General features: G+C 42.5%; 3 protein-coding genes across 6 annotated transcripts; 1 reads left to right on the top strand and 2 right to left on the bottom strand.

Annotated features, from left to right (window-relative positions):
- Positions 1–1448: 1448 nt before the first annotated feature.
- LOC136476199 (uncharacterized) lies at positions 1449–10584 on the bottom strand. Of its 4 annotated transcripts, none has more exons than XM_066473945.1 (7): positions 10002–10584; positions 8248–8376; positions 6208–6543; positions 4959–5114; positions 3565–3869; positions 2917–3484; positions 1449–2411 (listed from the first exon to the last, which is right to left on the bottom strand). In XM_066473945.1, the coding sequence occupies exons 1-7, from the start codon at positions 10171–10173 to the stop codon at positions 1894–1896; spliced, it is 2184 nt and encodes a 727-aa protein (XP_066330042.1). In that variant the 5' UTR covers positions 10174–10584; the 3' UTR covers positions 1449–1893. The 4 variants fall into 4 exon arrangements, with proteins under 4 accessions (XP_066330042.1, XP_066330044.1, XP_066330043.1 ...); XM_066473947.1 differs by lacking the exons at positions 8248–8376; positions 10002–10584 and adding exons at positions 7406–7497; positions 7621–8233; XM_066473946.1 differs by lacking the exon at positions 8248–8376 and having other exon boundaries at positions 10002–10582.
- A 3240-nt stretch (positions 10585–13824) lies between these two features.
- On the bottom strand, positions 13825–15411 carry LOC136468899 (uncharacterized). The gene is made up of 2 exons (XM_066467303.1): positions 14896–15411; positions 13825–13836 (listed from the first exon to the last, which is right to left on the bottom strand). Exons 1-2 carry the CDS (start codon positions 15409–15411, stop codon positions 13825–13827), a joined length of 528 nt encoding a protein of 175 aa, XP_066323400.1.
- A 1257-nt stretch (positions 15412–16668) lies between these two features.
- LOC136471679 (vacuolar protein sorting-associated protein 29-like) lies at positions 16669–22391 on the top strand. The gene is made up of 3 exons (XM_066469422.1): positions 16669–16901; positions 19966–20103; positions 21799–22391. Exons 1-3 carry the CDS (start codon positions 16770–16772, stop codon positions 22093–22095), a joined length of 567 nt encoding a protein of 188 aa, XP_066325519.1. The 5' UTR covers positions 16669–16769; the 3' UTR covers positions 22096–22391.
- The last annotated feature ends 3987 nt before the right edge of the window (positions 22392–26378 follow it).

Raw genomic sequence — 26378 nt, 5'->3', positions numbered from 1 at the left:
TTGGCCCCGTTCGCTTAGCCGAAATTGGCTGAAAAAACAAGCCAAAGCTGAATTGTCGTAAGAGAAAAACACTGTTACGACTGAAAAAAAGAAGTCGAACAAGTCGGCTTTTAAGATAAGCCGAGCGAGGCTGTTGAGTCAAGTTATGAAGCCTAGTGCACATCCAAATTCAATACCATGATAATTGGGTGAACTCCAAGGGCTACAACATACAAGTGCTATAATGCAAGTTACGATAATTTATTGGATATATTTAGAGGCTTGTAAATGTTAAGAGTTAAAGCTTACTAATTGGATGATCATGAGCTAATCAAATACATCTCATGTTGATCATTTCATTTGGTGGCGCACGGTGCAGGTGAGCGGGCACGGGATGCGATGCCGGCAGGCCCCGGTGCAGGTGTGGAGCTCCGTCCAGACGAACGTCGCCTCCGGAGCGGGATTTGGCGCAGGGCAAAGGAAGTTACATGTGTGAAGTTGCATGCGTCAGACGTTAAGTGTAGTTAGTGTGGGAGCTGCGTCCGACGCCGGGTTCCGGACGCTCGTCGTCCCGTAGCATAATTGAAACATGTACATGCAGAATACCAAGTTATGTGAACCAGACTTCGACTTGCATAACTCCATGTCACCCAAAAAAAGAAGAGTAAGCAGAGAGAGCGCTCCATGATGCACGTCAAGCATATACAGTATATATGCAGTGTGGTAAATCTTAAAAGCCACATATTAAAAAAAAAAAAAACTAGACCTACGAGGGTATCACCTCCCCAGGCATTACATTAAGAAAAAGAATATTCAACGGATGCAATAATAAAAAAAACAATGATAGTTCACACGACGAGATAGCGAATTTTTTAAAATGAAGACTCGGATGATGATTTAACATGACTGACGATAAAAACATTGAGCTTCCAAGTTCCAAGTTGCATGCGTCAGACGTTAAGTGTGGGAGCTGCGTCCGACGCCGGGTTCCGGACGCTAGTCGTCCCGTAGCATAATTGAAACATGTATATGCAGAATACCAAGTTATCTGGACCAGACTTCGACTTGCATAACTCCATGTCACCCAAAAAAAGAAGAGTTTGAGCTTGAATCAGGCAGGCCTTTCTGTCTGCAAGCAGAGAGAGCGCTCCATGATGCACGTCAACCATATACAGTACATATGCAGTGTGGTAAATCTTAAAAGCCACATATTCAAAAAAAAAAAAAAACTAGACCTCTGAGGGTATGACCACTCCTCCACATTGCATTAAGAAAAAGAACATTCAACGGATGCAATAATAAAAAAACAATGATAGTTCACACGACTAGATAGGGAATTTTTTTTAAATGAAGACTCGGATGATGATTTAACATGACTGACGATAAAAACATTGAGCTTCCAAGTTCCAACCATCAAAATGGAAGTGGTACGCCGATGCCGATAAGCGACAATAAGCTCAGAATCAGAATGAGCAAGACGCGAGGGCTGGCGCCTGGAATGCAATTACCTCGCCTGCTATTATTACTTTTACGAAAAGCTCGACACATACTAGTAATACACAACGGACGATAGTGAGACGAGACCTGTGATATGATGGTAATAAAAAAGAAATTACACTAGTTACAACAGTTTCCCCAACAACAAATGGCCCAATAGATACATCACCAGCCACCTAAATTATCACATCTCCCAATGTTTTGTGACCTCTTATGAAACAGTTGCATGGTTCCGCTGTCCCCCAGACGATATACCGGTAGCCTATGATTTTGAAATGAATAATCAGAGATCTGTTCGCTGGTTGGTTTCAGCCAAGGTTTATTAGCCAGCCAACAGTGTTTTTCTCTCGCAACAAACCAGCACCAGCCGGACTTATCAGCCCAGAGACCAACCAACGAACAAGCTAAATGTACACTTCACATTCTCCTATTCCTCTCCCTATTCCAATCTCCTGCAGATCCTAGAGAAGAGGTCAGTGTTGCTTTCCTCAACTTCTGCTGGTTATCGTACTCCTTCTCAAGCCGTGCCTGTGATGACACCTGGACCGGATGCCTTCCACCATTTCCATGGGGCTGCCTCGTATCGACCATAAGACCCCGCTCGGACCTGACAGGAGAAGCGCTATCTTCAACAGGCACAGGCCACCTTATGGTTCCCTTACCAGGATTATTCAAGCGTACAGAATCATTCTTCCTGTCAACAATTTTCTTGGTAGAGTGACTGCTCCCATTCCAAGTTGCATCATTGTTACGAGAACCTGACGAGCTCTCAGTTGTACCAAACTGGGATGAGGGCTTCCGGGCTTTCATCACCTTTTCAGATGGTGATTTTGGCCACTTAATTGCCCCATTGCTGTATCCTTGGCCACTCCATGATTCAGTACTTCTTTTCATATCACATAAGATCTCAGCAGCACGCTGTATCTTTGGCGATACTGCTTGTGAGAAAGGAAAGCTCGCATAAGTAAATCATCAAAAGTAAGATAAACTGAAAATGAGTAATACCAGATGAATGCCCAGAAAACAGTATTTTCTGATACAGAACGAGTGCCTAGCTATAGAGATAAAGAATCCCTAGGTACTTCTATTCTGGCTTAACATGCAAATGCTACATGACACAAGATGGCATAATATGGTTCAATATAATATTGAATATGTGAGGCCAACAAAGCATTTGTACATCTAGAATAGTGATCTATAAGCATGTCGAATTATTCAAATTTAATTTCTTAGCAACTAGTCCCTCCGTTTCAAATTGTAAGTCATTTTGGCTTTTCTAGATACATATACATATATCTAGACATTGTGTATATCTAGGTGCATAGCAAAATCTATGTACCTAGAAAAGTCGAATCGACTTGCAATTTGGAATGGAGTACTATTTTCATCAAGGTAATACGAATACCAAAGTAACTTATTCCAAAATAGATTTTGGCCTACCTTGAGAAGTTTTTAAAAGAGAATGTTCACTGTCATGCTTCTGGAAACCATCTAAAGAGTCAACATGATCCAGGGGTTGCAGTTGGTGAGAACCATGCTCACCCCCAATTTTTCTTGAGTGAATGTTCTGTACAAGTGATCCGGAAGTTGATTCCGTGCCACACAAATTATATTGTCCATCACATGAATCCGTTATACATAATTTCGCTGCATCCATCTCTTGAAGGAGATCATCAATTCTATGGACAAAAGTATCTTCATAATCTAGAGGAGTGAGGTTGGATCCAACCCACACCCATTGCCACTGGGAGTTACTCCTACTTGACCCATGTTTACCACAGTCAACACTTTGTCGACAGCCCCCAGCCTGTGAGTGTGACCAAGGAAATGGTGGCAAACTAGCTCCATGAACTGTCATGGAAGGCATATAAGGCTTAACTCCAGCTGTGCTCTCACTTCCAGGTGCTAAAAGAGAGTCCAAATCTTGTCGATGAGGAAGTGTTAAACGGCTTAAGATATCTTTTGGATGACGAAGTGCAGTATCACAGACATTGATTTGTGATGAGTCCTGGTAGTAGTATTAAAAAGGTCAAACAAACTTTGAGGCACAGACATGATATTGGTAGTAACACTGAATATTTTACTTACCTTAACCAAGGGAGATGGCTTGTCACCACATTGCTCTTTGATATCACAGCTAGAAGTGCTTGCAGAAGGAAGTTTAGGGCTCAGAATGATATTAGAGTCCTTTCCATGGCAATAGTCCATGTCAGAAAGCATAGAAAAAGCTTTTCTCACAGAGACTAGGAGTTCCTCTTTCGTGCGCAATACCTTCTTTCCTTTCTCTCTTCCTAAGCTGGAATACTTGTAAGTGCCATTGAGAAGGTCGCTCAATGAGAGGTTCTCAATGTGATTTGTGATGTCACGAACATCAGATTTAAGGCCATGTGCTCCTGAATAAATATGTCAACCACTGTAAGTTTGATGCAAATCGGTTTGACCATAAGGCAGAGATTTCTGAATGTTATCCATGCTATATGAGATGGGGAAAGAAAATTTTATACTACGAAGGCCACATGGCATAAATAAAATAGAAGCATACACTGCAAAAAAAAAGGCATCAAGACCTAAATAACATAACATTGTTAAGATTGTATGTAGGCCTGCCAAATTAGTTTATGCAAGTAAAGGCATACAAAGAAACAAACAAAGTATCATCAAACACACAAATAAAAAGAAGCAGGGGGGGGGGGGGGGGGGGGGGGGACGGCGCAGACCCAGTGCCGGAGGCTCCCACATGAGTGGGGTCTGGGGAAGGGAAAAACCGAGGCAAGCCCCCCCCCCCCCCCCCCCCCCCCCCCCCGCAAAATCTGCGGAGAGGCTGCTTCGAACCCGTGACCTGGCGACTCAGTGAGACAGCTCTCACCACACACAAATAAAAAGACTACATAATAAACATTTTTGTTATTAAAAAGCAGGGATCTAAAGAGAGACATGGAAAAAAGAAATTAGAATATTGATAACTCAAAGAACCATGTCATGCCCATTGCTACTGCCAATCCTTGAATGAGTGTGAAAACAAACTCCAAAGAAAATAAGATGGAATGGACAAATCGATAAGGAAAATGGAAACAGCTCATACAGACATACAACTAACCATAATTCCTTGTAAGTGCACAATTAGAGTCCATTATCATATATAAGTTAAGAGGATGAGGCTTTGAAATATACGACCAGAACCAGAGCTTCAGAAATCTTCGGAGAATGGCATTGTCAAAAGTAAGCAGACTCTGAATAACATGTACCAGTGCAGCTTTTAGTATGCAAAAGCTAGATACTGCTAAATCAAGAGTTAACCTTCCTATAGAATAGAATTATTTAATATGTCTAAGCAATGTTAGGAAAACAATTAGCAGACCTTCATACAGAGACATTTGACATCCACCTATTCACTAAGCTCGTGTGATCAGACTTAACAAAAGAAATAACTAGCAGTGCTAAGATATAAATGCATGAGGTAGATGCAACCAGTTACTACATACCAAGTACGCTGTTTCCTGAGAAACCAGAATCAAAATTTGCTAGACCAGCCTTTGATGAGAAACAATCATATTTTGATCTGACACCAGACATAATATTCTTCTTATCAATTCTCTTTGCATCAGAAATGCGCTTCTGCTTGAGCAACCGAGATTTTTCTGTGTATAATTAGGATAAGTGCAAAATTATTTATTGTCAGAATATCAAACAGAACAGCAGCATGTGCATTAAAGCGAGTAGAACAAATGAGAACTCAACTATATCAAATCAAATGTGCATAAATTTTTTAAAAAAAAGTATGGCAGGGAGTAATTAGTACTGCCAGTCTGGTTAATGAGTGGCTATTAATTTTGTACGAGCAAAATGGCCAGTAAGTAGCAGGAAGAAAAGGCACATATTTCTTCTTCCTTTTGGCTCATTCAATCTGCAGCCTGATTTCTAGACTTACTATAATTAGAAAGGTAAAATCCATTTCCTAATGGAATGTCCTGACCCAGTGCCATTAACCATTTCAATATAGTCTCTTGATGATGGGTATAGTTATTCAGCAACATTAATTACTTCGTTTAAATCATTTTAGCATATTAAGACAACAAAATCAAGGCATACTCGGACCACCACAGATGAGTTATAGCTGTTACCCAAGCCTATGGAAACAGTGTCACAAGAGGAAACCTAATAGGAAAGACCACCTCAAATCAGGGAGGTTTCAAACATTACATGATATAAACTTCATAGGAATAAGAGATAAAAGGACGAGAGCACCCTCCACAGGCAAAATAACTAAGCTATCCCATTCTACCTACGCACTCCCCTTTACAAAATTTAGTCCTAGTATTTATTTGATAGTTTGTCACTCGTAAAGTTATACAAGACTACATCATCCTTGCAGTCTGCTTGGCAAACATAGTTCCATTGCTGCCGAGATTGAGAATATGTCCCACACAAACTTAGCTTCCATTCCAGCTTTGGATATTTGCCTTGTAATTGTATGAATCAAAGCAGAGTGTAGCTTAACTTTTGAAATGGAAATCAGCAAACAATTGAAGGTTATCTATGTGAAGAAACTGAATAAAAGCAAGGCCCCAAGGAGGAGAGATGAAGCAGCGAGGAATTCAGTGCACTCAAGAAATAATGTTGAATAAAAAAAAATAGCATGGCAATAAAAGTGGATTGTCCTAACATGGGCAATAAAAAGGAACTACATCAAATTGGACAATTGCAAATGAATAAAGAAAGTTTATAACTTACCAGATGCTGCGCATGGTGTCAAATCAGGCACATTCTTCTGTGATATGAATTCATGTCCCTTAGCCTCAGCATCTCTACCAGTTTGTACTGGCTCAAGCTTTGGCCTTTTTGAATAAGGTGGACCATCCAACAACTTTATGGTCTTTTTTGTCACTATCTTACTATCTTGCTTATGCAAGGATTGAACCGTATCATTTGCAATATAATCCCGCTTGCCGTTTTCAGACTTCAAGCCAAAACCAAGAGATTTCTGCATAGGGACTTCCAAAGACGTCCTTTTACTTCTATAAGAAGGAAAGCTTTCTGCATTCTGGTTGTGCTGCTTCACATCTGCACCTGTGTTTTTAACATACAAATGAGTAGTAAATTAGTTTAAAGAAACAGTATACATAAATAAAACATTTAGAGAGATAATATAAATTGCCAGAATACTCCAAAAACATAACGGAAAATTTTGTAAGGAACCGTATTCTTCACTTTAATTTTAAATGGAGGATACGAAGATATTTTCTCAGGGTATGAGCAAGATTCATGGATGAATGGGCCAAAAGAAAAAAGCAATTCAACAACCAAGCAAGCCCAAAAGGAGGGAAAAAATTATATGCCTACGTGATGCCCATGAACCCCCGTACAGCACCCCTCATACGCCATCAGATCAGTCTCCGTGTGCGATTAAGCCGTGATTCACGAAATCAGCGGAGATATTCCAGGCTGCATGCGGCCATGCGGATGCGTGGTGGACCAGCCAGGCGTTGATTAGGATGATCCGACGGCACAGAAGAGGTGTTGTATATAGGTTGATATACATCACGCATGTATAGAATTTTTTCCCCAAAAGGAGGATGAAGTTATATATGGTTTTGAAAGTGGGCAAGTATATTCTATTTCTGAAGGTTACAAGATTCACATGCTTTGACATGTGTGTTCCTTGCCAATCAATCTAAACGCTCTCAAATGAACTTTTGCGTTCAATGGTAATTAACTCGTCCCATTATCAGCCACCAGAAAACCCTCTAGTCTAAAGGAAGTTCACGAATAAATTCCTACTAAAATCATGGTTATTAAGGCGTCACCTAGGCGATAGGGCACGCTGGAAATCTGGGCGTCCCCATCAGCATGACCAAAAGTCAGCGAAAGAGGGCGAGGGAGGGAGAACAGAGGAAGAACGGGAGGGTAGAGAGCAAGCAAAGCCAAGAACCTGCAGCTGCTGCCATCCCCGCTGTCTCCAGTGCCGGTGGGCGGCGCAGCACTTGCTACGGTCAACTGCGGCACAGCCAATCTGGAAGGAGACTGCAGCAGTAGTCAATTCGAAGAGCAGTGAGGAAGAAGCAGGAGGGAGAAGTTTTAGGTGGTGGCGGTGCATCTGGAGAATGAGAGAGAGAAGCAAGCTGCGCCGAGGGAGGGAGCACTCACACAAGAGGCAGAGGGCGAGCGGCGGCGCTGGGAATCGGTGTCCCCATTAAATGTATCCATGTAGGTCACCCAGGGGAGGGTTACATGGCAGCTGATGGGCTGAGCCAGCCCCTTCTTACTCCTCCCTCCTTTTTCTTTATTCTTTTCCTTTTTCCTCAGCCACATGTGTTAGATTCATATGGCATAGCCTTTACTCACCTTATCACCACCTAGGCGTCACCTAGGCAATTGGAAGGGGGTGGCTCGCCACAACTCAGCCTTACTGCCTTAAGAACCATGATTAAAATCCCTCTAAAGTAACTTAACACATTACTTTCATGGGAAAACTAACAAAAAAAATGAACTTATATAAGGTTTTAAAAGAAGAGAGAACAAAGACCATGACACAACAGTTGCATTGTGGAACTTTCCGTTACAAAATTGTAACAGGTTACAGAAAAAAAAGAAGACAAAACAGATAATAAAACACCCATTAAAAATTTAAGTTCCACCTATCTCCCCAGTCTATGGCCAAATGACCAACACATGAAAGGAACGTAAGTCCAAAGTACATACGACAGTAAATAAAACCATGCATGTAAATATCACAATCGAAGGGCGGGCCTGGTGCAAGCGGTAGAGTCTTACCGCCTGTGACCGGAAGGTCCCGGGTTCGAGTCGTGGTCTCCTCGCATTGCACAGGCGAGGGTAAGGCTTGCCACTGACACCCTTCTCCAGACCCCGCACAGAGCGGGAGCTCTTTGCACTGGGTACGCCCTTTATGTAAATATCACAATCAGCAAGGATGACCAGTGTTTGTGCGTGCGTGTCTAAGTTTGATCATCACCCCTAAGGCTCTGTAAGGGACCGGCCCTTTCTTTGATTCTCTGATAAATGACAAACAGCTCTCTTGCATGTCCCGAAAAAAATATAAATATAAGAAACTTAAGAGGAAAGTAGAATTGATCCTCACAGAAAATACTCAATATTCACAAAGAAACACAAATAAAAAAGATTAACAAAACTGTTCATTTCATTGCTGGAATCCAATATGCAACCAAGTAAAATGCAGTCTGCATAACGTACAACCAGAATCAGGGTGCAAGCCAACTATGATGCAGTGTTTGGTTTCATGCTCAAATAAGGAAAGATCACTGCATGAGTTCCGTTTGAGGGCAATGATTCAATTTCAACTGCAAGGAGCTCCAAGGAACTGACTCCAATGTACATGCAGCTGAGCGATATATATCGTAGTCCTTTATGCGATAAATTGAACAAAATAATAACTTGTCCCAAAGGGAACCTGCTCAGCGCAAAGCAACAGCCAACTTTTGGAAGGTTGAATTGTTGCAAATTCTGCCCATTTTTCGCAATACTGATACACTCACAAACAATCATGCACAGATTTGAGGATCGTGACATACATATACAGATTTGAGGATCACATACATATTTGGGGATTTCTTGACGGGAAATGGGATTATCAAAGTAGCACCAAGTCAACCAGAACTACCCAATCCAAGCAACATAAGTAAACGTGCATAAAATATGGCATATGCGTTTCTACTGTAAATAAAGCTACCAATGCAGTACGAAAAGACAATGGCAAAGATAATGGGCACGGACGCATGGTCCATGCTGCGAAGTGAGTAAGTGACACAAAGGAAAAAGTTTCATGAAATCAAATGAAGCAACATGGAAGGCTTTGAAGGGAGGGAACAGGAGCGACAGCAAAGTGATGTTTCTAAATGACATGGACCAAGTAAATGCCACTACAACAACCAGAAAAGACAACTATAGACCACCAGATAACAGGGGCACTAGACAATCAATTGCAAGCACCTCAAGATCACATAATAAAGAGGACTATGTACACAGCCACAAGCATTTACAAGCTGCCAAGAAAAAGAGAATAATATGTAATATATTGCAGACAAGAACATATAACCAACACAGACCACAAACAATAGATCAGCCGATACAGGGGGAAAACATCAAAGCTGCAGGCATCATCATGGAAAGAGCTCACAAATCTGCTAAGCAAGTCATCGAACTGGCTTCCCCTTCCCGTGCCATAATTCATTAACATACATCTCTGCACGGCAGCCGGAAACTCATCCTCATCCAAGCCTACGTGATCAATTAGCAACAAAACAATCCAGACACAAAATGGAAGCGCCGTGCTCCCTGTCCACCTCCACCACAGAAATGGAAATCACTTACTACCTGCTAAATAACTATAGCATCCCCATTAATAACAGCAGCAGAAGCAGCGTGAATTTCCGTTACATAGTACAAGCAGACAGACGAGCAGTGAAATTAACTCCCCCACCAAAAATCCAAATCACACCGAATCCTTCCACCATGACGACAGCTAAACAGAGGGAGAAGAGGGGCAATACCACCACCGTGCCGCCGATCCGCGTCGGAGCAGCGCCTGAGCACCTCCCCGCCCCCGCCTCCGGGGCCACCAACACCGACGACGGGCCCGTCCACCCCCTCCACCGCGGCTGCCGGCGCCAGGATCTTCCCGAACTCCACCTTGGCTGGTAACGGCAGCTCCACCGCATCCATCCACGGGGCCCCGCGAGGCCCAGGACCACCGAAATCGCACCTCCCCCACCTCACCTCCAAAACCGCCTCAAATCGGCGCCGTTCCCGGCGAATCGGGCCACGGGGAGGCGCGGGGCCTCCGATTCGCGCGATATCTGGCGGGATCGGCGCGGGGCGCAGGGGGCGGCGGCGGCGCGGCGGGGGCAGGAGGTGGGGGAGGGGGACATCTAGGGCTTGGCGGCCGCGGGAGGTGGTGGGTGTGGGGGAGGAAAGGGAAAGGGGAAGGGGAGAGAGCGCGGAGGTATATATAGTTTTCGGGAAAATACAAGGCTGTAGCTGGAGAAGGGATCCATTGGAGCGTTCACGGTGCACCGATCGAGAAGAGTTCACAGTTCACACGGCGATGCGCCGACAACTGACACTGTACATGCATGGAGTTCGCCGCCGCACGGGCGTCGGAACTGAACGTAGCATGGGGGTTGGCTGGTTCACGAGGAAGTATTGGTTGTTGGTTTGTGTAAAAAACAAATATTATTTTGGCTAAAAATTTACGATCATTTATAACGAGCCACAGCCAAACGACTAGGCTATGACCGTGGCGTCAGAACTGAACATGACCGCGGGCATGTTGCATCAGCATGCGCTCCACCACTCCAGCCCGTATCGTATGATGTAGCAAGGCGCGGACCGTTTGTGGTAAAAAAAAAAGAACAGCCCGTAACCGGCTCTTGCTACAGTGAATGAGCAGTGAAAATGGCAGGCGGAAGCCGGAGCTGCCTGGAGCCGTGCCAAACGGCACCTTCAACTTTGAGGAGTTGGAGGATGGATCTTGGGGAGTTGAGGATTTTTTTTCTCTCGATGGAGTTAAGATTGGAGAACTGCTGGAGCACTAAAATCCAAAGGTAGTTTTTTTTCTCATTGGGATTAGGATTAAGAGATTGCTGGAGATGCTCGTATTCAATACCGCTCCCCTTTTTTTCCTTGCCTCCACTCTTGCACAAGGCTCGTTCTCATTGCTCGGACACGACACCACAATTAATACTACTAGTAACTATAGCCTACACCTTCCATTACATCTTTAACGGTGAGGGTCGCCCTTACGTGCCTCTTTCTCTCCTTTTTCCTATCTCATAATTTTACCCAACCTTTTCTCCAAACACTAAATATCACATTAGATTTGAACATTAGTCTTTTCTTTCCAATCATTGCATAGACATGGACATACACACACTCACCCCTATAAAAACATACACATATTGTACTTCTATGTGTGAGCACCTCCAAAATAGTAAGGTTAGGTCGGTACATCTCGAGATTAAAGAAGTTACTATATGCATCTGTTGTCAATGAGCACCTTGTCTACCACCGAAAGAACAATGTCGGTAAGTCTTAAAATTAATCTAGAAAAATGTAAGCACCCACGTGTCGAGATTTTAACCTGACTAGATAAAAGGTAGGTTATGCGAACGGAAGAGCTTAGCTGATACAACAAAACATTTTACGCTTTCCTTTACACTGTAACGCTCCTTTTCGGATATATTATATTAGAGCAACTTCATGTGTTTTCTATAATTAACTTGCTAAACCAATAAGTTCAGCGAGTAAAAAAATAAGTAGCAACCTCAATTTATTCCCCTCTCAAATAATTTTATATATTAGTTTCCTAAACGATTTTGTATTGGGAACCACTTACTATTTCTAACCAACCAAGCCTCTGTTAATAGCCTCTTTTGAGTTCTTACCATTTTCTGGTTTGAGACCCTTTATTTTCTTAATTTATTCATGCGTTCACTTTTACTTTGGTTTCCCGAGAAAAACGTTGAATGGAGAGCAGATACGGAGTTTCTCTCGACTGCGAAAACTTATGGGTTGAAAGAGATATCTGACAACTTTTATGTTGAAGGAGCTTTTTTACTAAACCGTTGGAGATGACTTTTTTTTTCTCCTTTTACTACAAAATTAAAATAGTGAGTTGTCCTCCAAAACTCATACAGATGCTCCTAGTATTACCACTCCTAGTGATGAACCAAAACAGCACCCTGGCATTAAAGTTTTCAACAGTCTCACCTCATGTGCTTCGATCACCTTGTGGAGCTGGAGGGAGGAGGGAGAAAAGGTGCGTCCAAGTCCGCAGGCACTTTTGTCTCTTTGCGCCATGGTGTTCACGAAAAGCTAGCGTAAACACATTTTTTTAGAAAAAATAAATAAATAAGGTGGCGTAAGGAGTGACGTGCCCGCCAACGCAAGTGCTCAATGCTTTCCTGAAACTGAATTTCGGAGAAGCTGGTTCATTGACTCCGGACGCCGGAGACGCGACGCGTCCGCTCGGCAAGTAGTGGTGGGTGTAGAATTAGCGATCCATTCTCCGGTCTCTCGGCCTGTTCGCTGGTTGGTTTCTGGGCTGGTTTGGACTGGCTGGTGCTGGTTTGTTGTGAGAGGAAAACACTATTGGCTGGTTGGTTTGTGCTGGCTGAAACCAACAAGCGAACAGGCCGTCTGTCAACGTACTAAAAAATGGTTTTAAAACAAAACAGAAACAGGTGTAGGATAACAAAACAAATGATAAACGACACTGTCACGCTGCAAAGCGGATGTGGTTACTCGATGCATCGGAGAGATAATCTCGCCGCGTTCGACAAACGTGCCGACCCTGTCGATCGACGCATGCACGGACGGCGGAGCTCCGGCCACCGTGGTCGTCGTGGAACACTGTGGATACGTACTCGGTCGGGGTTGACGGGGAGTTGGCCCGTTCGTTTCGCTGAAAAAAAAACAAGCAAAAATATTGTTTCGACTAATTTGCTGTGAGAGAAAAATATTATTTCAGCTAAAAAAAGAAGCTGAAAATATGGATCATAGAAGAAACGAACAGGGCCTAAGAAGCGGGCAAGACCAGTGTATTGTTCAAGTTCAACCAACTGGTCAGAAAGGCTATGATGGTCCATGTTTGAACCGTCGTGTTTGGGACATTTTTCTTCCAGTGCCTTTTGGAAAATCGGTGCGACGATGACCCCTTGCCGCCGTTTTTATCAAAGAAAATTGGAAACTCGTGACAGGTGTAAGATGACGGGAGCTCAAGTGAATGGAATAATAAAAATATTCATCACAACATCCAAGTTCCAATCATGGCATCTATCTTTACTCCAGAGGTAGTTTCAAAGTGTAGGCGAAGTGAAATTAACCCATAACCCCTTCACATTTTTTTAATGAAACAGGCGGTATACATGCACGCATACGTATAACTTTTATTTAAAACACACACCATACTTAAGGTCGATTTGAATCAAGGATTAATTGCTAGCTAGCTAAAAATTCATCTAAATTAGCTCTCTAATACCAAACAGGAGGCTAATAGTTGGGTTAATTTTTTCAGATAAGTCTTTAACTAGTTGTTAGCCAACTATAGTTAATTTAAACTAATTTTTAACCTAACTAGTAACTAGCCATGTGTATCAAGCATGCCCTTATTCTGTGTCCATAAACACCTCACAAAAAACGATGGAAAAACCATGGATGCAATTATCAAGGTTTAAACAGTGGGCTAAGCAGTTTAAAGAAAACATGAAAATTCTTAATTCAATACGCATATAAAAACATTAAATTTAGAAAATCATGAACCTAAATATTCAAATGCATGTACAAGGGCTCTAGAAGAACATGTCTCTACGTCAATTACTTAACATTCTTTAAATCAATCAACGTATTATGAACATATTCATTCAACATGTACTCAACATTTCAATACTTATTCAACGGTCTGTTACATTATTTATTAAGTAACAACATAACAAGGAGGTATAGATTATAGTTCTCTAGGGTAATGAATGGATATTTGCCTCAGTCATAATTATTAGTGCTGAAAATATTTTGTGGTTAAGCCAAATGGCAAAGTTTAGGCCATTCTAAGTGAAGAGTTGTGTGGCGCTATATCTATATCTATATCTATATTCTATATCTATATCCATTTTAAGAGAGAGAAATTTTTGGCCATCTCCGTAAATTTATTTTAAGAGACGAGTTGTTTTTAACAGCCTCTGTAAATAAAACGCCCACCTCCGAAAATGCTCAGATACTTTAAGAGACGATTGCATTTTGTGGCCATCTCCGTTAATGATTGGGCAATGTCTCACGAAATTATTTATGTAGTAGTGATTTTATCCTAATAAATTCCCGCGTCAACGCATGGGGTATCCTTATAGTTTTTAAGAATACCATGTCAGATAGAATGGAATAAAACATGGATAAAACAACCATCCTTAATGCATGGTTTCATCATACTGCTTTTTCATGGACATACAATTTGATGACTTATTTGGAGATAGAAACCAAGCCAAGCATTTGTGAACTCAGTCATAAACTATAATAATAATACTAGGTAGCGTGCCCATGCGTTGCTACGGGATAACTAACATATTATACTAAAAACACACGGATCGTACGATAAGATAACAATACTATTAAATTAAATACCAATGTTAAAGTGACATTTAATCCAAAAAGCAAAGTTTATGAATTTAACACAGTCACGGAGTGCGCGGCGTCGTAGGCTCACAAACTCTAGAGCTTCCAGAGATTGGGTCGAATCCAACCTAGAGCCTCGAAACCCTACATCTTTTTCTAGACGGGCTTCACTTCGGATGCGCCGGTAGCAATATCAACGATCTCCAGTCGATGGACCAAGTCGTATGGATCCCCATACAATGACTTAGACATGTAGATTTTGTTCTCCTTATAATTGGATACACTTGTTCCACTGAAGCTTTCATTGAAATGTTTAGACACGAACACTGTCTGGTCACCGATGTCCCTCACCTTGGACCACTCCGACGTATGGTCGTGGAGGTTGCACTTATAGATCGCACTGCTGTAGGTAAAGCTCTGTGTCTCATAGAATGTGCTCACCATGGCACCCACAATGTGTAGCTCACCGTTTGATTCCAGGTAGCTATGGTGGTAGAGCCCCGCAGGTGGCGACAGCGATGGCAGCAGCGTCATGGTTGGAGTAGCGCCGTCGGCGTTGCTACTGCAGACGGAGATTTCTCCAGTGCAGTTGATCGTCAAGAACTTGTCTTGGCAGTGAACGATGGGCCCCATGGAGAACTCCAGTTTGGTGTCGAGCAGCGTCCATGCGTTGTCGACTCCAACCCGGCAGAACGCGACCTCCGTGGAGCACTCAAGCATGGCCATGGCCACGCACCCGCGGTCGACGACGTCAGGCGACGCCGAGAGCACGATCTCACGGAAGAACACGTCCCTCATGTCTTCTAGCTTGATGGCTCTGTCTGTGGCATCCGCGTCCCCATAGCCGTTGGTGGGATGGAGGACCCACCGGTCGTGGACCCTAGACACGCGTTCTGAACTTTCGATGAGGACGCCGCCGCGACGTATTCGCTTGCTGGCGGGAGCTCAACGCGGGGGGTACGGGCACCGGCGAATGGATTCAGCAGCGTCATGGACGCTGCCTTATCCATGAGCGCCAGCCACCCACACGAGGAGCCGCACGCCACCTTGCCGCGCACGTCGGGCAGCTTCTTGGACAAGACTTTCTTCTCCGGGACGTAGTAGAAACCGACGCGGTCCGAGTCAAGGTCGAACGGGAGCAGGAGGAGCGGCCCGAAGGTCACGAATAGGACGGCGACGCGCCATGGGGAGCAAGCGAATCTGAAGGACGTCGCGTCGTGGCCTGACGCGAGACGCTGCCCGATGAATTCAACGAGATCCTCTGGCAGGCCGGATCTCCAGTCAAGGAGTGGTAGGGACTTTCTCTTGGGATTGGGAGGCTGAGCCATGGAAGATAGATGACATCAAATATGGTTCATGCAAGAAACAGCAAGCGAGGGCGATGGAACACGTGAGCGTGAAAACCAAATGAAAAGAGAAAAAAGCTGTCCCTTTTGCAAATGCAAAGAGGGAAAGTAATTAAATATAGGCAGATTTGACAAGGTTCTCAGAAATGCAAAGATGTTCTTTTTGTCTTAATTCTCTTTCCTTCTGTGTTAATTCTCTTTCCTTTTACTCGTTGCCATATATGCTGGTGCATGCAAACATGTAATGTGTATATGGATAGCACAATAATTTTCTACTTCCTATTTTGTCGTGATTCCTCTATCACATGATAGACAATATTCAATCAAGGAGAATAACACGATCAATCAGTAATTAAGATGTCGTGGGATCGTAGACGTGGGCAGACGAATGAACCAAAATAAATGTCGCACCAAAAAAATATCCACACTTTATTCTTTTTAGTTGTAGGAGATAATGAGCAGACAACACATCACGAGTGTTAACTCAACACACAAGTTGAACTGAGGCAGCCAAGCTTGACAGACGTTTATTAGCTTAACGCTAGCCCAACGAACTCGGCGAAACCGATGGAGCGCAAACGGGCCGTGTCCCTCGTGCACAGCGAGCTAAAGCCCAGTACGGAGACGCCGAACAACACTCATCCGGCCCAGTCCGTACAGCGAAGCGAGCAAACCAGCTTCGTCTCCGCCAGATATAGAGAGCTGACCTGAGGTGGGAGACGCGGATCGTGGGGGTGGAGGTATAGCTCAGTAGGAGATCAAGAGTAAGGAGAGGGGCAGGGGAGGGGAAGGAGGCGATAGCGGGGGAGGATGGTGCTCGTGCTTGCGCTGGGGGATCTGCACATCCCGCACCGGGCGCCCGACCTGCCCGCCAAATTCAAGTCCATGCTCGTGCCGGGCAAGATCCAACACATCATCTGCACTGGCAACCTCTGCATCAAGGTAACCTTACCTTCCTCGCCTGGCCGGCCGGCCGGGTAACCGGCGACCCCTTTTCGATCGATCTTACAATCCCTTCCTCTCGCTTCATGCGTCCAATTTTGTTGCGCTGGCTAGGTCATAGTGCCGTGGATAGTTGCATCACGAGAGAAATTGTTATGGTTCTTAGGTCTCAGCAGCATCGCTATATTAGTCTATACTGCAGTCTTTTGTTTGTTTCGGTTGGGCAGCGTGTGTGTGCGGTTATTTTGGGCTCCAGGGTGGCGATGGCACCGAGCTGGTCTCTATAACCGGACTTCATCTTGTGTTTTTCCATTTGTTGAAACAAATTGATGATCGATGGACCCCAATGCTGATGCTTTGTTAAAAAGTTCAGTGATGGCAGGCTTACTATTTTGCATGTTCAGTACACCAATGTCACATCTTACTGCTTATAATCATAGAGCTCTTTCCAGTTCTTGTTAAACTGTCAAGGGAAAATTCTCAGCCGGCAACATGCTCACCATGTCTATGTTTACTAGGAATAGGAATTGTGCAATTGTAATACGATGTGGAGCTTTCCCAGGAAAATACTTTAGTAACCACTACGTAGCTAGAAGGCACCACCTGTAACTACCTTATTGTCTTAGTAGTTATGTATATTTGTAGGTAGCTTGATGCTATCACAGTTTACAATTGTGCTTAGAGAAATTTGTTATCATTATTTCACGCTCTTAACAAGTTCTCCATTTTTGAAACTACATTTTTTAAAATCAATTTAGTCCCAGCTCTTACTTGATGAAACTATATGCTCTTAGTTGATTTTTAGGATGTAGACTACAGGGAACATAATAGCTGCAGCCACTAGATTTATCAAATGAAGAACCTATAGTATGTACAACTAATATCCATTTTACTATGTAGCTCCAAATGATCAGCTGAAATAACTTTCTTCTTTCATTATTGTTAGTCATAGGGTTGGTCTCCCAATTCGTAAGAAGGGGCAGAGATTTTTTTTTAAAGGAGTATCTATATGTTACCATACCCTGTACAGGTTTATGAAATGCTGCCAAAACTGAGAACTGTACAGGAGGACCCTATTGAGTATATATGAAGTAATAGAAATAAAAGGCAGCTTGGTACAGAAGAACCTGTAAGCTTTACAAAGCTAAAAGATTGAAAATTCAAATTTTTCGACTCAAAGCCTTAACCAAAGCCGCTTCCTAAAGAAAAATATATTATCTAGAGATGTCACCTAATAATCTTCTGAGGAGCTCTTTAATTCTAAATCATAAAGGAGTGAATTCATCTATTGCATATTTGGAGGGATCTTGTCAGAAACCAATCTAGTTATTCTAAGTTTCTAACAGGCAAGAGCGACCAGCTCCTTGATAGATTACTATAGTTATACTGTTAAAGAATGATTACGATATCAGTTCCTTTTGAGAGAACACTGGAAAGATAATAACTGCATTGCAGTTTTTTGAAATGATTTTTTGTTGCATTTAGGTGAACACCTGAATTAGACTACTACAGTGAGAGGGAAGATGAAAGCTGACAATACCTTCTATTTAGTAATTTTCTAGTATATTGGGAAGTTGTTTTTAATCACCCAATCTTCAGTTCTCTCTGATCTTCACAATTCACATCTCCAAGGAAGCATAAGTACCATTTCCTGGTGGCTAACTTGCATGTTGATAAGGATAGTTGCATAGAATAATACTCCTTGTCCCATATATTGCTGCTAGTTCACTTTTAAGCTCTTGTCATCATATAAGCATGCCAGTTGATATGTTCCTGTTTGGCATAGTTTAATCTTCTCTAATAATCTAGTTTATCAGATGTTTGCTCATAAGTCATAAGCCATAACATAAGTCCCAAGACCCTCCGACTGAAATCAGCATATTGAGGATCTCTTGTACAAAATGGACTTAGGGTTAGGCCGAAGAAACTGTCAGCTATTTGGCGTTACTTTGTCTTGGAATATTATTGGAGGTGAAGCTAAGCCAAATAGGCTATTGTATCTTGATTTTGGTAACAAAAAGTTTGAGCACAAAATGGCATATACTGCATCCAGTCAACTAAACGTGATGTTTCGGACAGGGCAATTATCTTGTGTCCTGCTTGTTGTGCTTGTACTAAACGTAATTGACCAGAGGGAGCGCTTAAAATATTAGCCTTATCTTTTTATAAATTGTAGGCTAAACAGCTTTAGCTTTAATGGCAAATACAGCAAGTTCAAAAGCTTGCTCTGTTGGCAAGAGTGTTTAATATGTTTGGCTTATCTTGCTGTGCCATCATTGATTTGCTGAATTATCCTTTTGGAACTGGAAATAGACGAAGAACTTCCCCCAGTCGCATATATGGGAGATATGGTAATGCATATCTTGTGCATCAGGCACCAATACACAATCTACCTAGTAGAAGTGTTTATGGCTTAATGAAACCTAAATACTTGGTAAGTTGAAGAGAGATGCATTTCACCTTGATGAAATTGAGGAGTTGAGCTAGCTCAGTTGGTCAAGGGTGTGGATGTATGCCTAGAACACCCTGGTTCAAGTCCTCATCGAGGTGAATTTGGGTGCCTATTTTCTTCTTAACAAAATGTCACCTAGTTCTCCTAGGTTGGTCTAGTTGCACGTTTGTGTTTATAATCTTGATGAAGCTGGTTCCTTTTTTCTTTTGTTGGTATAGTCTGTCTAGGGGGTGGGGGTGTACCTACGCTTGTCGGAAGATGCAAAAAAAGGTAGAATATGTTGATGGGCTCTTAGATTTGGGCCGATGATGATATTAATTCTAGCCTTCTAGGCATCAATCGCGCTATTGCATGGCATACCTACTCCTTGCAGTATGAATGTCTGTGCTATTCTTCTCAAGGAGCATCTAATTTTTTCTATATGTTCATGAATTGGTTATTCTTTTATGGAACTTGGTCATTCACTATTTAACTTATCATCATAGTTGCAAATGTACTTTAGAACCTGGGTTATGGTATCCCATTTTCCTATTGCGGATTGATGGTTTGTATGAACTGAGTGTTTTTGTTCTGATGAAGTACAGGCTAATAATTTTCATAATTTCAATGTAGGAAGTCCATGACTACCTGAAAAGCCTTTGCCCTGATCTTCACATAACCAGAGGTGAATATGATGAGGATGCTCGATACCCAGAGACTAAGACACTTACAATTGGTCAGTTTAAGCTTGGGCTGTGCCATGGCCATCAGGTTTGTTTTTGACTCAGGAAATGTACGGGAGCTATTACTTTCAGGCCCATGGTAATAAATTGTATTCTTAATTTCTTACAGGTGCTCCTTGGCACACACACAAAAAACCTATGCTTGTTTTATGATGCCTATAATTTATTCCACATATGACCATGTTTGTTAACCTGGTTATTTAAAGTTTTAAACTGCTTTGTTCTTTGCTCATGAACTAGCACTCTGATATATGCATATTGTTGAAACCAGACTGTACTTTTAGTTAGACGTATGTTAAGCAATCTAATGTTAGCACAGACTCCGTAAACATTTTTTGTTTCTTTTATCTTAGCATGTTCATGCCCTGCGTGTAAATTTGGGCTGTGTTTAGATGGTGAATTTTTTTGCAAAATGCTACTGTAGCACTTTTCGTTGTTATTTGACAATTAGTGTCCAATCATGGACTAATTAGGCTTAAAAGATTCGTCTCATGAATTACGGCTAAACTGTGTAATTAGTTTTATTTTTTATCTATATTTAATGCTTCATGCATGTGTCCAAAGATTCGATGTGATGGGGAATCTTGAAAAATTTTGCAAAATTTTGTGGAACTAAACTGGACCTTGATACATCTTTGAAACTACCTCCAGCCATTCTGATATGGACCATCAATTTGTAACTTTTACTTTGGAAAATTTTCTTTCTGAGTTTCCTGAGATCAGGAAAGAAGTAGTTCTCTTATTTTCTAGAATAAAAGCCAGGGTCTGCTAAGTGCATAGATGGCTAAACCCTCAATTTTACTCGTCTGTACACTTTGACCATAAAAGTTCAATCATTTGCGCAGTTCTTAGTTCTTACCCAGGAAAATTAAATTAAACACATGGCTTTCCATTGCAAATCTGGCAATATGTTTCTCAATTCTTCTAGTGAGGTGACTTTTAGTCATGAAGTTACCAAATAATGTGCTTAACTACCAAAAATCATAAAAATCAAACTCTTTGTTGTAGTCCTCAGTGTCATTTATTAGGTCAACTGTCTTATTGGCCTCGAAAATGCAGAGCTCTATAAAGTGGAACCAGATGTCTCCTGTCCACTGATTCAACTTTTGCAGTGAAGAACACCTCTGCGGAGCTCTATAAAGTGGCCGTGAAAACTTTTCCTGTGGTGTTTCAATATAGGAGCACTCAATGCGTTTTCTGATGGTCTATAGTTTTACTTGAAGAACAAAATTATTTTTCTTCTAAAGTTGAAACAACTGATAGTCTCTAATAGGAGCCAGAGAGAGTGATCCATTTCCATAGACCATATCCATAAAGTGATTTGATACTCCCTCCTTGGGGACATCAAGCCTGGCCACACCACAAAGTCCATGCTCAGTGTCTAGAACTTCACTTGTGGAAAGCCATGCACGATGTTGGTTCATTGTATCTGCCACTGCCAGTGCATGCACCATGTTCTGCACCTTCATTCACACAGTTTATGAGAACTGCTCTCCATTTATTTTTTTCACTCTGTACTTCACCATTCGTAAACATGATTAATGGGCAATAGCTGATTGTGAGCACATTGTTTGCGCACGCTGTGGCTCTTGAATTCCAGTAGACCATCTCAGCCCCAATGTCAAATGTTAAATTTGCGCAAGTGGTCATTGAGACTGACTATCTAGCATATATTTTCTGTTAAACATTTTTTCACTCAATCTCTGCATCTACCGAACATCAGGTTGTTCCATGGGGCGACCTGGACTCCCTGGCGATGCTCCAGCGACAGATGGACGTGGACATCCTGGTGACCGGGCACACCCACCAGTTCAAGGCATACAAGCACGAGGGAGGCGTGGTGATCAACCCTGGCTCAGCCACGGGCGCCTACAGCAGCATCACTTACGACGTGAACCCGAGCTTTGTGCTGATGGACATCGACGGGCTCCGCGTGGTGGTGTACGTCTACGAGCTGATTGACGGCGAGGTGAAGGTGGACAAGATCGACTTCAAGAAGGCAGCGACGATGCACGCCTAGCCTATATATATATATATATATATATATATATATATATATATATATATATATATATATATATATATATATATATATATATGATTGAGTTCAAGACATGTCTGTTTTCTCTTTTTCTCCTCTTCTTGATTCAGAGTTCCCTCAACACTCTCTTTCTACCAATTGTGCTCACCTGTTCATGTGCAAAGAACTCTCTAGTGTTTTTACACACTAGCTGATCAGATTATGACGGTGTGATGTTAAATGTCAATTAAGTAACTTAGTATTTGGTCGTGCTTTAAGCTAGAACAGATGAGCCTAAATTTGCGTTTATATAAAGTGTAGATGAAATAATTGCAAGATAGATTTGGTTGCTGTTTGCTCCATTCTGTCTCCTCTTTGTTGTGTATTCTGTTTCCAAAGTCTGAGTACAAAAAAAAAGTAAAAGGAAAAGCTAAAAGAAAGCGTTGTGGAATGGTGCTTGTCCGTGCGGCGGCATGGCCGACCTCGAACATGATTGGGCCTCCAAGCGTTGCATTGGAGCCCACACGGTGGCACGGCACTGCAAGGGGAAGCAAGAGTTCCCCGTGGCGCACGCAAGACGGCAAGAGCACGCTGGACGGCATCGACAGGCTCTGAGACAGAGGTCCGTGGCCGTGGGCATCAGGTACTCGCGGCGATTCTTTAGCATATAAACTCTCAAAACTACGATAAAGAATCACTTCATAGAGTTAGAAGAAGCTACTTTTTTTCTCTCTCCTAGCCTCTTAATTCATTTTAAAGAATCACTTTATAGAATCAGCAGAGAATCACTTCTCTCTAAAAAAAACTGTTTGACAGCTCTTGCTGGATTCAACAGAGAATCAGCTCGGGAGCTCTGCCAAACAAGTCCTAAGTGATGTGACCGTCTTGAAAACAACATTATAAAATCTTACACTAAGAAAGTAAGAATGGTCTAAGAGCAGCTACAGCGTCAATTTCTAATTGTTGATAAGAAGAGGGAGAGGAAACCGACGAGATATAGTACGCTGGAGTAGAGTTTGCTATGGGTGCTATTCTAGCAGCAGCGTGCAAGTTGAGCATCCTGTGCATACAAATTTAAAAATATTTTCTCTCCGTCCTTGCTTTTCATAGTGCAAACACTGTTTCTTTTTAACTTCATCCGATCTAAATTATAAGATTTTTTGATACATAGTAAAATCATTGAGATGGCAAAAAAAACATCTTATAATTTGAAAAATACAGAGTATCTTTCTTTTTTTAACTCGGTGTGCTGAGTTCCACGTGAGTTCCAAAATCACACATCAACCTCAGGAACCGGTTCATCTCAAAGACTCAAAGCGAGTTAAACCTGCACTGTCCGCTGATGCAGCAACTCAAGGCGATAGATATATTTTTGTGTGTGTGTGGTCAAGGCGAGCCGATGAAATGATGCAAGAAGAAAGGAAAAAGTCTATCTGACCCCCTCAACTATCATATTTGGTCTACTTCACCCCCTCAACTATGAAACCGTCTGTTTTACCCCCTGAACTATCTAAAACCGTCTGATTTACCCTCTGGGGCGGTTTTCAGCGGCGGTTGCTACAGTAACAATGGTTGCTACAGTGACGGTGGGCTGCTACAGTGTCCGTGGTTTTGAATTTTCTTTTTTTTTATTTATTTTCGGTGAATTTTTAAAAAATCATAGTAAATCATAGAAAAATCATAAAATGAAAAATCTAATTTTATTGGACTCCACATGAGTAGATCTACATAGTGAATATATAATACGGTATACTTTAGTACAAAATTTTTACTGTAGCCTTAGATTAATTGGAAAATCCAATTTTGTCTGTAATTAATTAGAATTTATCTATACCTAAGTTATACATAGTCCAATGAGTACGAAATTTTTACTATAGTTCAAGCATACAATAATTAGCGTACCATAAAAATTTCACCACAATTGGACCATAGAAGCTGCAGCTATGAATTATTCTAATTAATTACAGACAAAATTAGATTTTCCAATTAATCTAAGGCTACAGTAAAAAATTTGTACTAAAGTATACCGTATTATATATTCACTATGTAGATCTACTCATGTGGAGTCAAATAAAATTAGATTTTTCATTTTATGATTTTTTTATGATTTTTCAAAAATTCACCGAAAATAAATAAAAAAAAAAGAAAATTCAAAACCACGGGTACGGTAGCAAACCCGGCGTCACTGTAGCAAACACGCTGTTACTGTAGCAAACCGTCCCTGAAAACCGCTCCAGGGGGTAAATCAGACGGTTTTAGATAGTTCAGGAGGTAAAACAGACGATTTCATAGTTGAGGGAGTGAAGTAGACCAAGTATGATAGTTGAGGGGGTCAGGTAGACTTTTTCCTAAGAAGAAAAGACCTCCATCATAATCACGTGAAGTCGTGGCTGGCATCGCACTTTTGGAACGGAAAAAGCTACTGTTGCTTACTGCTGGTAATCGAGCCCAGCTGTGCATGGCCTGACCTTTTCATTATTTCCCGCCCCCCCTGTCCTAGTAGGGCGCATGGTGCACTGGCAGAGGAGAGGCAGGAGCCTAGTAGTAGGGCGGTCCGCTAGGTAGGCGCAGGCCTGAACCGCCCGCGCCGTCGCTGTCGCCCCTGTCGAGAGCCGGCCTCCCATCCGCAGCTCCGCTCTGGGCTGGCTGTGGCTCGCCTGCCAGTGGCCCAGTCGCCATGCTGATGCTGAGCCGTGGCCGGTGGGAGGGGATCTCCTGCGGCAGACCATCCTTCCTAGGAGTAGTTTTGTCTTTGAGACACAGTCCGGCATGCGATGGCACTGGCATGTGCGAAGAAACGAGCCATCGGAACGGAGCAGCAAACAGCAGCAGGGAGGGGAGAAACAAACATCCCAGAGCTGGCAGCACAGAGCGCCAAAGCGACGCGACCGCAGTGGGCGCCTCGGAATTTGGAGCGCCCACGGCCTGAAGACTAGGGCCTTGTTCTCTTTGCAAATTTTTGCAACCCGATGAATAGTACCATTTTTGTCTTATTTGGCAAATATTGTCCAATCGTAGACCAACTAGGCTCAAAAGATTCATCTCGTGATTTCCAACTAAACTGTGTAATTAGTTATTTTTTTTACCTACATTTAATACTCCATGCAAGCGGTTAAAAATTGATGTGATGGAGAGAGAGTGAAAAAACTTGGAATTTGGTGTGCATCTAAACAAGGCCTAGAGCACCGCGGCCGCCGCTGGCATGGCATGGCAGCTCGGGTCGCGGCCAGGCCAACCCGCTGCACCACGCAACGTGACCCGCCGCCCCGCAGTAACCTTTTATTTTTATTATTATTATTTTTACTGCGGTTATTAAGCCAGCGCTTACAGCTAACGAACCACGCGCACGCGGCGATCACTTTAATCAGTGGCAGCTGACTGTACTAGTAGTAGCAGTAGTATATGATTATTACTGCATACTGCGATAAGTGCTGTCTCAGTGCCTCCGTCCCTCTCGAGTCTCGACTGTCACGCACGCACGGGCACGGGAGCAGGACAGGAGAGAGACACGCAGACAAGGATGCATATTCATGATGGGATGGATGCTTCAGTCCAGCCCGCCCGCCCGCCCGCCCCGAACCCAAACCGTGTTGACCTTTGGGTAGGCCCCACTGCGCCTCTAGTTGTACTAGTACTCTCGGCTGCAAGCGGAAGAAATGACAAGGCGTACGCAGCCAAATCGCCAACATCTGCTAATATTACCATGGTGCTGTTTAGTTGCACTTCATTTTGTAAAATTTTTTAAGATTTCTCGTCACATCAAATCTTTAGATGCATGTATGAAGCATTAAATATAAATAAAAAATAAAACTAATTATACAGTTTAGACGAAATTCATGAGATGAATCTTTTAAGCCTAATTAGACTATGATTAGACACTAATTACCAAATAACAACAAAAATGCTACCGTACCATTTCCCAAAAAAATTTACGGACTAAACAAGGCCCAACACATGCCCTGCAAATGCCAACAAGCATTTTTTTTTGTCTTCTGGAATGGATGTCGGCGGTCGGCTCGTCAGCAATTTTGAATCAGTCTTCCCGTATCGTCGCCTACACTTTTATTTCTTCAAAAGTCCTTCGTTCTCTCGTAGTACTCCCTCGGAGAAAAGTCTCTACGAGCAGACCGCAAACGGACCAAAGAACACACAGCGTTTTCAGATGGCTGGTTCGTATCGTTGCTGGTTCGTGAAGAAGTACTATTGTTTGTTTTGTGTGAGAGAAAAATACTATTCCGGCTGGAAATTTACGATTGTTTACGACAAGCCACAGCCAAACGAAC

Source organism: Miscanthus floridulus, chromosome 8 (genome assembly GCF_019320115.1).
Source record: "Miscanthus floridulus cultivar M001 chromosome 8, ASM1932011v1, whole genome shotgun sequence".
Lineage (NCBI taxonomy): Eukaryota > Viridiplantae > Streptophyta > Magnoliopsida > Poales > Poaceae > Miscanthus > Miscanthus floridulus.
This window is presented reverse-complemented; position numbering and strand designations above follow the sequence as displayed.

What these genes read in the sequence shown, in the direction of transcription:
- LOC136471679 (XM_066469422.1), top strand. Translation starts at nt 16,770, where the DNA reads ATGGTGCTCGTGCTTGCGCTGGGGGATCTGCACATCCCGCACCGGGCG. An exon ending in CTGGCAACCTCTGCATCAAG is followed by an intron (nt 16,902 to 19,965) that starts GTAACCTTACCT and finishes ATTTCAATGTAG; the next exon opens with GAAGTCCATGACTACCTGAA. An exon ending in GGCTGTGCCATGGCCATCAG is followed by an intron (nt 20,104 to 21,798) that starts GTTTGTTTTTGA and finishes ACCGAACATCAG; the next exon opens with GTTGTTCCATGGGGCGACCT.
- LOC136468899 (XM_066467303.1), bottom strand. Translation starts at nt 15,411, where the DNA reads ATGAGGGACGTGTTCTTCCGTGAGATCGTGCTCTCGGCGTCGCCTGAC.
- LOC136476199 (XM_066473945.1), bottom strand. Translation starts at nt 10,173, where the DNA reads ATGGATGCGGTGGAGCTGCCGTTACCAGCCAAGGTGGAGTTCGGGAAG. An exon ending in AGCCATCTCCCTTGGTTAAG is followed by an intron (nt 3,485 to 3,564) that starts GTAAGTAAAATA and finishes TACTACTACCAG; the next exon opens with GACTCATCACAAATCAATGT. An exon ending in TCTTTTAAAAACTTCTCAAG is followed by an intron (nt 2,412 to 2,916) that starts GTAGGCCAAAAT and finishes TCTCACAAGCAG; the next exon opens with TATCGCCAAAGATACAGCGT.